The sequence below is a fragment of the Haliotis rubra genome, unplaced genomic scaffold (assembly GCF_003918875.1).
Source record: "Haliotis rubra isolate DU_JTF1 unplaced genomic scaffold, ASM391887v1 Scf888, whole genome shotgun sequence".
Classification (NCBI taxonomy): Eukaryota; Metazoa; Mollusca; class Gastropoda; order Lepetellida; family Haliotidae; genus Haliotis; species Haliotis rubra.
Window position 1 is genome coordinate 265,211 of NW_025767621.1, and position 11,884 is coordinate 277,094.

The following is an 11,884-nucleotide window of genomic DNA, read 5'->3' on the forward strand; positions in this document are numbered from 1 at the left end:
TTACTCTCATATCACCTGTAACACCTTTGTACATGTAGTTGATAAAAAAAGACAAAACTTGATAAATATAAACCATTAATCAGTCAAAAACGTGACAAAAAATATCGTGACAATAACAATGGGCGTTCCTTTCTATGTGTTTGCATTTTCAAAGGAACCAGTATCTAAATCTAACCGAGCCGTGTATTTAACACTCCTTCTGACATATGGTGTAGATACCTTGCTTTGTCATACATGTGTGCTCTATATATCTGACGACCCTTATCTCTACGGGGCACTCGCGTCAAATGCCTATTTAAACTCTTTTAGTACATGAACCTTCCCTTCTTATCAGGAAAGTGCTTCGATCAAAATGTTCGTGAAAATATTGTGTTTAGTAGCAGCATTCCATGGCGCCTTTTCCGCTGATAGCAGAAACATAGTGCAGTACTTGTCTGCCAACCCCGAATATTCAACGCTGGTGGGTCTGGTCAAAGATGCGGGTCTGGTTGCATCTCTCTCTGCCCCAGGTGAGTGAACTTAATTAACCCATGTTTAACCTTCTTGAAGGATGGTCCTCCACTCTTTCTATGTTACCCACCTATATATGTCTAATCATCTGGGCATTTTAAAAAAAACCTCCAGAATTTCGTGCTATACAATAGCCTGTTAGAAAATTTAAAATCTGTAATCTGGACGTCTGAGCGTTTGGGAAAACATATATATGTTTCTTTTATTGAAATTATTTCTATTTGCCTCCAAACTGAGGTTATGATTACTCAATACGGAACTATATTTGCCGGATATATATATCCAAATATGAAATTGTTGATTCTCAGGGGCGGTGGGGTAGCCTAATGGTTAAAGCGTTGGCTCGACACGCCGAAGACCCGGGTTCGAATCCCCACATGGGTACAATGTGTGAAGCCCATTTCTGGTGTCCCCCGCCGTGATGTTGCTGGAATATTGCTAAAAGCGGCGTAAAACCAAACTCACTCAGTCAGTTGATTCTCAAGTGTATACATGGATATTGAAAAAAGTATTGTTTTGGGGTTACTGATCAAGCAAAATTTACATAACACTTTTATATGGTTTGTGTGAACTATTTTCTGTTTTGTAACACTGTCTGTCTTTTGAATGACATCATATTCGTACTTCTACTGTATTAGGTCTACTGTATAACTAGGCAGTGGGGTAGCCTAGTGGTTAGGGCTTTCGCTCGTGACGCCGAAGACCCGGGTTCGATTCCTCACATGGGTACAATGTGTAAAGCCCATTTCTGGTGCCCCCCCGCTGTGACGGAATATTGCTAAAGGTGGCGTGAAACTAAACTCACTCACTGACAAACACCATGGCCAAAACGTGTGGCGTTGGACGTATATAATGCCCCGTTTTAAATCGGATTTGTATTTTATACAAATGCATTCAATGAAATATTCACAATACAATCTTATAAACTTTAACCTACATATCGAATGATGATTAAGTCAGTCGCAAGTCTAATGAGTAACTGCTATAGGTGTATAGAACATAAATTTTACCATATTGGTTAAAATCAAACTAGGGAAATATTGCAGGAACTATCCAGATTGTTTGTTCAAAACAAACGGAGAGGTCGCAGGCTGGAACGACTTCCGCCCGTATCCCCCGTTAAATTTCATTCTAGTCAAATCATATCACCTGAATGTATATATTCATCATCTGATAAGGATGAGTTTTAACATGTTTCTTTAATTGTATCTGTACATACTGACAGACATATCCAACTTCTTAAAATGCCACTCAAAGAATTTTTCCTCATCGTTAAAATTTAGACATGTTTTCACATATCGATGAATCATACTAACCTGCTCTGAGTGGACCTAGAAAAACAAGAGTACTTATGTTGCATTATGAAATCTCAACAGTATGTAAGTTTAGATTCCTTTGATCATTTGTACAACACATCTGAATCATTTATATTTCAAATTTATCATTAATTTGATAGGTTCGATGACCTTGTTGGCCCCGAACAATGACGCTTTCAAGGCACTGCCTGCAAGTACCCTCAGCGCTCTCCAGAATGATAAAAACAAACTGAAGACTGTGCTCCTCTATCACGTGATCAACCAAGCTCTTATCAGCTTTCTTATAACCGACGGAGAGGTGGTGAACACGCTGGCCAATCAGAATGTGACCTTCACAAAAACCGTGAGTCTTTGAAGAGCTAACGTGATTCAACATAAAAATGAGACATTTTAAAATGTGTCTCCAAAAGTAATTCTACATTTTTATGCACCAACTAACTATACATAAATGATGTCATTATCGTCAGAATGAACTTGTTCATTTAATCATGTGTTAGAAAATATTTTCTGATATAACTGAGATTCATCTGATGTGATGTCTTCACGGAGGCATATAGTGACAGTCCAACATAACGCATCCTCACCATCGCGGCAGAATTCAAATATTGTTTGTTAACTTATTAGTATTCTGGTGTGATCAGTTTGCTATCCAGTATGCATGAATATGGGTGTTACAAGCTAACCAGCGTTTAATGTGACGATTACTAAACAAGTAAATGAGTCTAAATTGACGTGTATGAGAAACATTTCATTCGTTGAAAGCACGAGAAAAAACAAAATTTTCCCATGATTTTGAGGATTTAAGATGAAAAAAGATATTTCCCAGAATTATCTGGAATATGGTATATTTCGGAAACAAGCGCCATCTTTAATAAAATATCAAATGGTCACTGGGAGAGAAAACGGGATAGAAAATGCTTCTGACTGTTCAACAAATATTTCCTGTACAAATGTTTATTACGATCATAGTTTTAATCATGAACATATATACCTCTGCAGATGTAACTTAATAGATATTTAGTCTCGGTACAAAAGGCAAGGCCCTGAACAGAAAATGAAATGTTCGATCCTTCTACTCCTTAATTCCATGTCAGTGGATTGAACACATTTTTAGAAGAAGGCCATTGGTTGACCTATGATTGTAATGTTTGCAGGGGACCTCTCTCTCAAGGTGAACAATGCGGATATTTCCAGCACCGACGTGATTGTAAGCAATGGTGTCATCCACACCCTTGACTCCGTTCTCATGCCCCAAACCGAGAACATCCTGCAATACATTGCCAAGAATGATGGTCTCTTCTCAGATCTCTTTGCAGCCATCATTGTGACAAACCTAGAGACTGCTCTTGAGGGTAAGTAGGGCACAGGTCTATGACAGGTCTCTCAAATGTAACTGATCGTCTTGTTTATGCGAGAACTGTCCACTGTGACACGACATATATACTGAGCAAGTGTGTGGATGTCTGGACCAGACAATCCAGTGATCAGCAGCATGATCATCGATCTACGTAATTGGGATACGACGACATGTGCCAACCAAGTCAGCAAGCCTGAACACCCGATCCCGTTAGTCGCCTCTTACGACAAGCATGGGTTACTGAAGACCAATTCTAACTCTGACCAATTTGTTTTTGTTTGTTTTTAAAAAAAGAGAATCATGGTACAACACACGCTGGCTTAAGACAAATTACAGTGATGGTTATCTCACTAACCAACGGGGAACCGGAATATGCTGTGTGCATCCGATTTAGTTTAGATTTTAATATTTACAGGCCGCTGTCATATGCAAGTGCAAATGCAAACAAATATATTGCAAACATGTCTGTATGTTGTGTTAACGTTTTTGAATTCACTATTACTGCTATTGGTGCTATGAGACATCTCTTATCAAGGAATATCACTGAAACTCTCATGCGATCACTTACTCTGTCCTCGTCTCGACTACCGCAATAGCCTCCTCTATGGTATCACCAAAATTCAGCGACTGCAAAGAGTGCAGAACACTGCAGCAATGGCAGTGAGTGGGACTGAGCTGAGAGATCACATTCAACATGTCCTCAAATCTCTTCATTGGCTACGTGTAGAAGAGATGATACAGTTCAAAATTCTGTCACTGACATACCAGGCTGTTAACATGACATCACCTCCTTACCTACAAACCGTAACATCTGTCTACCAGCCTACGCGAATCTGCTGATCAGTTTCTCCTGTGTGTTCCTTCCTACACAAGGTGCCAGAACTTTCAGTATTCGTCAACTGTACTGCGGAACTCTCTTCCCTATGATCTGAGATGCTCTCCCTCACTTGACGTTTTTAAAGCCCATCTCAAAGACCTATCTCTTTGGGAGATATTAACATTGACTTGAACTGTTGTATGCGCTTAGAGCATGCCCATGAGGTGTGGAGATCAGCGCTATACAACTGTCCTGATTATTATTGCTGCTTTGCATTTTTCCAGGTGGGCAGTTCACTGTTTTCGCACCTACTGATGATGCGTTTAAGAAGATCAGTTCTGCTCTACCTGGGGATGTTGCCTCTCTGGAACGTAAGTGTTTGTGCGTCAGTTGATTATTGTCATCAACATAATAATGTATATCTTTTGTTCCCTCGGTATTAAACAGTGTCTCTCTTACTAAAGTTTCAAGGATATGTGTTTGTTTGATAAATGTACATACGTGTAAGCACGTTACTTTATCAGTCCAATAAATGTGAACGCGATGTTGAATCAGATTTTATAAACAGTATAAATGCACACACACGCACACGACATACATACACGTTGCTTTATCAGTTCAGTAATTTTGAATGCGATGTTGAACCCCATTCCTTCCTTCCAATACAAACACACACACACACACACACACACACACACACACGCACGCACGCACGCACACACACACGTACGCACGCACACACATGTATACGCACACACGTACATGTGCGGACACGTTGTTATCCCGAACGCGATCTCAAACCCCATTAAACATCACCTACTCATATGTTTTCGTGTGACACTTGTGGACCGACAATCTCAACGGTCTTATTCCTTGTTACAACAGAAGTCCTGAAGTACCACGTTGTGCCTGGACTCCACCCGGCTGGCAGCCTGAAGGATGGAGATATGTTGAACACACTGGCCGGCAAAACTCTGAAGGTTGACCTTAAAAACGGTGAGCTTATCGTGAACCTAGACAAGGATCAGTCACACTAGACAAGAAAAGGAACAGTCACACTTGGCAAGGATCAGCCACTCTCACTAAACCTTGAGGTCTTTCAGACTAAACGTATCCCGAGGTAACTCGGTCATCTGGGTGCCGATAAACAAAGCGATCTTAATGCTACAATTATTGTAAGCCTGTGTTAAAGTACTCGTACTAAAGTGAGTTCGGGGCCCTGTTCCACAAAGTGATCTTAGCACTATGACGATTATAAGCCAATGTTGAAGTATGGGAGTTACAATGTTGAAGTATCACCTAAACACTAAGATTTCTTTGTGGAACCGGGACCAGATCACTATAACGCTAAGATCTCTGTACAAACAATTTTAGCCCCAAGACTGGCGTAGGTGTATGTTAAGGTATGCGAGATACGATCAACATTGTGCTTTGATCGCTTTGTGGAACGACATCCTGTTCGTCATCCCTGATAAAAAATTGAATGAATGAATGAATTAGATAAGGGTTTTCACAGATCGCCTTTATAAAGATTGTTTAGCTAACTGGTTTTATCCCTCGCACACGTCTCCCTGATGAACTGGAATAACTTGTGATGGATAGTCGTATTGATCCGATTGTATTGTATTGATCCGATTGTATTGTATTGATCCGAAATCTCCGATGTACTGTTTAACACCATACGATAAATATGCAAATGAAATTATCCAGTAGTTCAATTCTAGTATGCATAATATAATTGATCTGATGCTGAGTTGCAGCTCCCGAATTTTTTTGGGATTTTTTTTCCGAAACGGCTGTGAATGATTTAGTACAATATTGATAATAGGGCGGTTCATTCATTTGATTATATACTTACACGATTCATGAAGTTACACTAGTGAAGGAAGCTTGTTAAACTTCGATTATTTTAAGACTGACGTCACAGTTGTGACTAATATCTCCTGTTGTTCCAGGAGTGGAGATTGGTACAGCTAAAGTCATCACTGCCGACATCATGGTCATCAACGGCATCATCCACGTCATCGACACCGTCCAAGTGCCGTAAAGTACCCCGTGCAGAAGCAATAAAGACAATAAAACCATATTCCCTATTACTCTGGTTTTAGTCTTTTCCTAGTAACATGACCCGTGAACTAGTAACATGACCCGTGAACTAGTAACATGACCCGTGAAGATCCGGATTAGAACTGATCTTAAGCAACCAGTGCTTCTCGAATAAGGATTGATTTGGTTTGTTTTTAACACCGCACTCAGCAATATTCCAGCTATATGGCAGTGGTCTGTAAATAATCGAGTCTAGGCCAGACAATCCAGTGACTAACACCATGAGCATCGTTCTACGCAATTGGGATACGATGACATGTGTCAACCAGGTCAGAGAGCCTGACCATCCGATGCCGTTAGTCGCCTCTTGCGACATGCATGGGTTACTGAAGACCAATTCTAACCCGGATCTTCACGGGTTTGTCGTAACAGGTGACTTAAGAAGGATCAGGTAGTCAAATTGGCTGACTTTGATGTGTCATCGTGTCCCACATGCCGACATACTTATGAACATGGGACGGAGCAGACCAACTTTGTGGTCACGCGTTCACCCGGACGGCGGAATGTCGATGGTTCCATTCACACCCCCATCATGCCAAACAACGTTATAAGATGGTGCTTGTTGGTGCCTTGGCCGGCTCGATGAATGTGTGTATACATACTGGTATTCGTGTTATATCATATTATTATGATTAAAGAAACAGTAAATATAAACGACAAAACTATTGTCAAAGCCATGAGAAACATCTGCTGAAAGCAGAGTCGATTGTACAATTCTGACATATCATGAGTATGTGGTTAGCAATGTTCAGCAAAATTACGGCAGGGGACACCAGAAATGTGCTTCACACATTGCACCCATGTCAGGAATCGAACCCGGGCCTTCGGCGTGACGAGCGAACGCTTTAACCACTAGGCTACCCCACCGCCCCTATCCCTTGAGTGCAGAGCGCAGGGTTAAACAAGCACCATCTTTTCGTATGACAATGCCGAGTAATCGTAGGCAAAATGCATGAATCAAGCTCATATACCTGTAACATGATTCGTTAACTGTGCGCCAAGCATTTTGTGCGCTTCTTTTCGTAGACAAACTTGGGGAAAATAAAAGGTTGGTAACAATCACGAAATATAGCGTGAAAATCTGGAAACTACATTCACACTTGACAATACACTGTGGATATGCTAAATGTTGGAAGTTGTTTATGACCTTGTACCGTTGGAGGTAAAACAGTTAACATTGCTGAGGTAACAACAGCAGGCATAGGCACAAGGCGGTCATCTCATGTGCAAGATCTTAGTTTCGCCCATCAGCTTTTGAAGTGGATTTTGGGCAGTGGGGTAGCCTAGTGGTTAAAGCTCGTCACGACAGAGATCCGGGTTGGATTTCCCATATGAGTACAATGTGTGAAGCCCATTTCTGGTGTCCCCTGCTGTGATATTGCTGGAATGTTGCTAAAACTACTGAAGTGGATTTGGTATGTGCATTTGGATTTTATCATTTCTTTTGTACTTTTATTATACATAAGACGGTATTGCCCGGTCCTCAAATCTCGTAGCTGTAACCAAAAACGAGAATACGAGTACAGCTGCCTCGATGGCTAACGTGTCTTCGTTTCTACTTCTGCTAGTTTTGAGAACGACACGTTAACAAAGGTTGGGGTTCCCTACAATACGTCTCTTGCTTCAAGATACATATGTATCATTCACTTCTCCTTGAACGGTTACACTTAGATGCATTCCGCACCATATGTGGTGCGGTTCGTGGAACTAGTCATGAAAAATTATATCTTGAAACTAATTTTAAACCATTAAAAGAAAGAAGGCGTGACATCAAATTGGTAAACTTTTACAAAATGAATAACAATCTCGCCCCAGGCTACTTATGTGACCTTGTACCTAAAACTGTTTCTGACAATAGTCAATACAATCTCAGAAACAATCCCATGTTACAAACAATAAACTGTAGGACAAAAACATATGAAAAGTCATTCCTACCAGACACAATTAAAATTTGGAATTCGTTACCTGACGACGTCGCGAATGCTAATACAATAGGCGAATTTAAAACTCTGTTAATAAATTATAAATCCAATAATTATCTTGACCTGAATTATGGTAGCCGATTTTGTCAGATTGTACACAGTCATCTCAAGCTCGGCTACAGTGATCTAAATGCGGATAAAGTCAACAGATATATATCAACTAATGCTGAATGAACAATGAAAATGTTATTCATTTTCTCTTTACATGTAAATTATGTACTGCCATCAGAAACAATGCATACGTTTATATAAGTGGTCACAGCCTCCAACCTGTGTTATACGGAACACGCCAACTACCAACAAAGAAAATAAGGAGATTATAGAGTCTCTCCACCAATTCATTTGCAAGACTAAACGTTTCGATAAAACGGTCTAAACGAAATAATAAAAAACAATTATCTTAACAAAAAGTAATGAAACGTAACTGCGAGCGCGTTGTTAATTACAATTCTCAATGCACATACGATGTTCCGATTTTAGATTGTCTATTTCATTCTGTCTTTTGTCTAGTTCTTGTGTGTTCTGTTTGTGTTATATTTGTACTGGTGAAGTATTCACAAAAGCAAAGCTTTGCTCGTTTACCAAACCAGACTCTTTCAAGAATAAAACTATGTTTAAACCATGTATCTCAGAGGTTTTCTAATAGAAAAGGAACTCTGATGGCAGTAACTTCTTTGGAGGCATTTAGAAGTTGCTGCAGTAAGCAAGGAGAACAATGTATGGATGAACAGCCCTATCAGATCACATCAAAGACAATCCCGACCATAGTATCCATTGGGACAGAATTCAAACCCTAACAACCAACCTCAAAGACTTTAAACTCTGGAAACCTCAAGAAACCATCTACATCAAGAGACTCAAGCCATGAATCAACCGTTACCAAGGTGATTACATACCTCCTGCGTACTACTACCAACTCATGAAAGATCCTCATCATCGATAATCCCCCGTTTATATATAGCACAGGCTTCACCATCCTCTTGCGTATTTTGCAGGCTTCATTTGTTAACACTTTCATCAAAGCCCTCGTTTGTTATTGTGTCTGGCTTCCTAATCCCTATTGTACTGTACAGACATCTCCTCTAACTTGTATATATGCTCCTCTATCATTATGCTGTTCATCACTTGCTTGACTACGGTGTTAGAACCTACACCGAAACGTCGCTCTCACAGCAGTAAAGAAGTTGTTCATCCATATACATGTATTGTTATCCTTTTGATCCTTCTGATTGGAGTGTCATGTCTTACCATCAGTAAATGTTCCAAGTTACATATTCTAACACGATATTGGTATCATTGCCCAAGTTAAAGAAAAACAGGTGGTCATTATTGCAAAGCACTTTGTAAGATGGATTAACAACAAAGTGCCACATTAATTACACTTCACCCAAAGATACACCCATATGAAAGAACGGATGAGAACATTCTGATATGACTCCAAGGTATGCAAAGTCACTGATGAATGGATATGTCCAAGCTGTTATGAAATCAAATGAACCGAACTCCACCTTTCAACTGGAATGTTTTGCCCAATTCTGCATTCCATTGAAACCCAGGGCATGCTTTCAGAATACAATTTTAATTTGTCACACTATCCCGTTTTTCTCTATCATGTGTCAATGTATTCTACGTAGATCATTCAACATCCCAAATCCAATTCGTCACGCGAAATATCCGCGAAAATTTAAGTGATATACTGTTAGGAACATTTGACATTTTAATGAATTTTGTAAACTTGTCAACTGTTGCTCTGTTTTTAATATACGAGGTAACAATTTTAGCCGTTTTTGAGTGAATGGTCTAAATTCCGGATCCAGGTTAGATTAATTTCAGAAAAAGCAGAACTATTGCTGATAAGGAATTATACAGCGGACTCGGCTTGAGCAGAGGTTTCTGATTTCTGTGAAATTAGTTTTTGACAGCCGTTGTGTGAAAAATTTCATTGGAGGGACCACTGATCGTGGGCTAGAATCCCCCACTCAACCATCGTCCTGTTAAACATCTGCATCACTCTACCGTCGTCACATTCAAAGCGCTGGCATGAATGAAATAATGTTGCAAGTGGCGCTCAATCATGCTTACTCACTCATTCATTCACCGGCTTATCTTCAGATTTCACAGAGTGAGTGAGTGAATGAGTTTAGGTTTACGCCGCACTGAGCAATATTTAAGGTTTATGGCGGCGGTCTGTAAATAATCGAGTCTGGACCAGACAATCCAGCGATCAACATCATGAGCATCGATCTGATGAGTCAACCAAGTCAGTGAGCCTGACCACCCGATCCTTACGACAAGCATGGACTACTGGGGACCAATTCTAACCCGGATCTTCACGGGTCGATTTCACAGAGAAAGAAACTGGAATGTGCAAATGCCCAGACGCTCGATATCCTTAGAGGTGAGGTGAAATTGGGTTTTACGTCGTGCTTGAGAATATTTCGCTCATATGACGACGTGCATGCGTGTGTATGTGTAGGTTTGGCTGCTTGTACTAGCCCAGACTTAAGCTGGTTTTATAGTGCTAGCCCACTGAGATACCATGCTGCAGTGAAGCACGAATACCCCACTCAGACACATTATACTGACTCCGAGCCGACCAGTCCTTGTTGTACCCATTAATGCCGAGCGCCAGGCAGGGACCAACAAGTTACCATATTTTAACGTCTTTTGGTATGACGCGGTCGGGGATCGACGCCGCCACCTTCCGCTCTCCTTGCGGACGCTGGAACCACTACACCACGGAGGCGGTCCGATATCCTTAGAAGGCATACTTCATAAAGCGCAATGTGAAACAATAAACATTTCAAAAGCAATCATTCACCCCAAAAATTATCACTTGCTAAATAATCAAAACTATTTGCATCGTAGCAGCGGCAGTTAAGTATGTTTGTTTTTCTCTAAAAGTAATGAACGTTTGTTTATATTTTGGAGAAGCTTTAACCATGTGCACTGCCCTTAGAGAATGTGTGATGGTATCTCAAGTTTAAAGTTTGTGGTTCCACTTGTCTTATAACTTATGCGATTAAGTCTTTCTTGACATTGAAAATACTTCGATTTCACTTTCTATCTTTTATCATGAATAATTCACTTGGACAAAAAAATAAATGTTGACGTAACCATAGAATTCAAAACACTTTTTCCACGAATTCCACGAATGAGATCGATGTATTTGCATCACGATGCTTGGAAGTCGTGCTGTATCCCGTGTCTTCATTTCATGTAGACATAAGGCTGCATACCATCAGCGAGATGATACTCTGATACTCTGTCATACAGGTATGTGAATATTTGTTGTAGAACATGCATTCATGGTGTGCCAACGTAACGCCACATCTAAGCAAAAATGGATGACAGTGATCAGATTCAAATTAACCGGAACGATTGATCAGGTATCAACATGCCCTTCCTTTAGACTTCCACACAAATATACCTCGGAGCGTCACGTTTTGACCTACTTTGAAAATCAGGCTATCTATTTGTATCTGAAACCAAACCATTTTGTTGGATGAACGTTGCCTTCGGCTTTATTGATTGTTCCCGAGAGATGCCCACTTCTAACACATGTGTTCAGCAAGATCCAGGCACTGGAACCATTCTTCACCATTCCCAGAATGGCATGGATACGCGAGAGGATGACTCGCAGTCAAACACAGTTATGTCGAAGTTGAAGGTCTTCCTTAAATACTTCTCCAATGTTCGAGACAATGATAATTAAAGAAGGAATAAGGAACGAACCTTTTACTTCGAGATATCCGTAAGATCGACACATCAGTGTTTGACTCTGCCTTCCACACAA

General features: G+C 40.4%; 1 protein-coding gene across 1 annotated transcript; it reads left to right on the forward strand.

The window, feature by feature from the left end:
* Window positions 1–274: 274 nt before the first annotated feature.
* Window positions 275–6,096, forward strand: LOC124263523 (periostin-like). Its single transcript, XM_046698184.1, has 6 exons — window positions 275–509; window positions 1,967–2,173; window positions 2,981–3,178; window positions 4,285–4,371; window positions 4,886–4,996; window positions 5,956–6,096. Exons 1-6 carry the CDS (start codon window positions 353–355, stop codon window positions 6,045–6,047), a joined length of 852 nt encoding a protein of 283 aa, XP_046554140.1. The 5' UTR covers window positions 275–352; the 3' UTR covers window positions 6,048–6,096.
* Window positions 6,097–11,884: the final 5,788 nt, after the last annotated feature.

Excerpts from the sequence above, each read along its gene's own strand:
- LOC124263523 (XM_046698184.1), top strand. The coding sequence starts at position 353 with ATGTTCGTGAAAATATTGTGTTTAGTAGCAGCATTCCATGGCGCCTTT. Across the intron at positions 2,174-2,980 it reads GACCTTCACAAAAACCGTGA|GGGACCTCTCTCTCAAGGTG; the intron begins GTCTTTGAAGAG and ends TAATGTTTGCAG. Across the intron at positions 4,997-5,955 it reads GAAGGTTGACCTTAAAAACG|GAGTGGAGATTGGTACAGCT; the intron begins GTGAGCTTATCG and ends CTGTTGTTCCAG.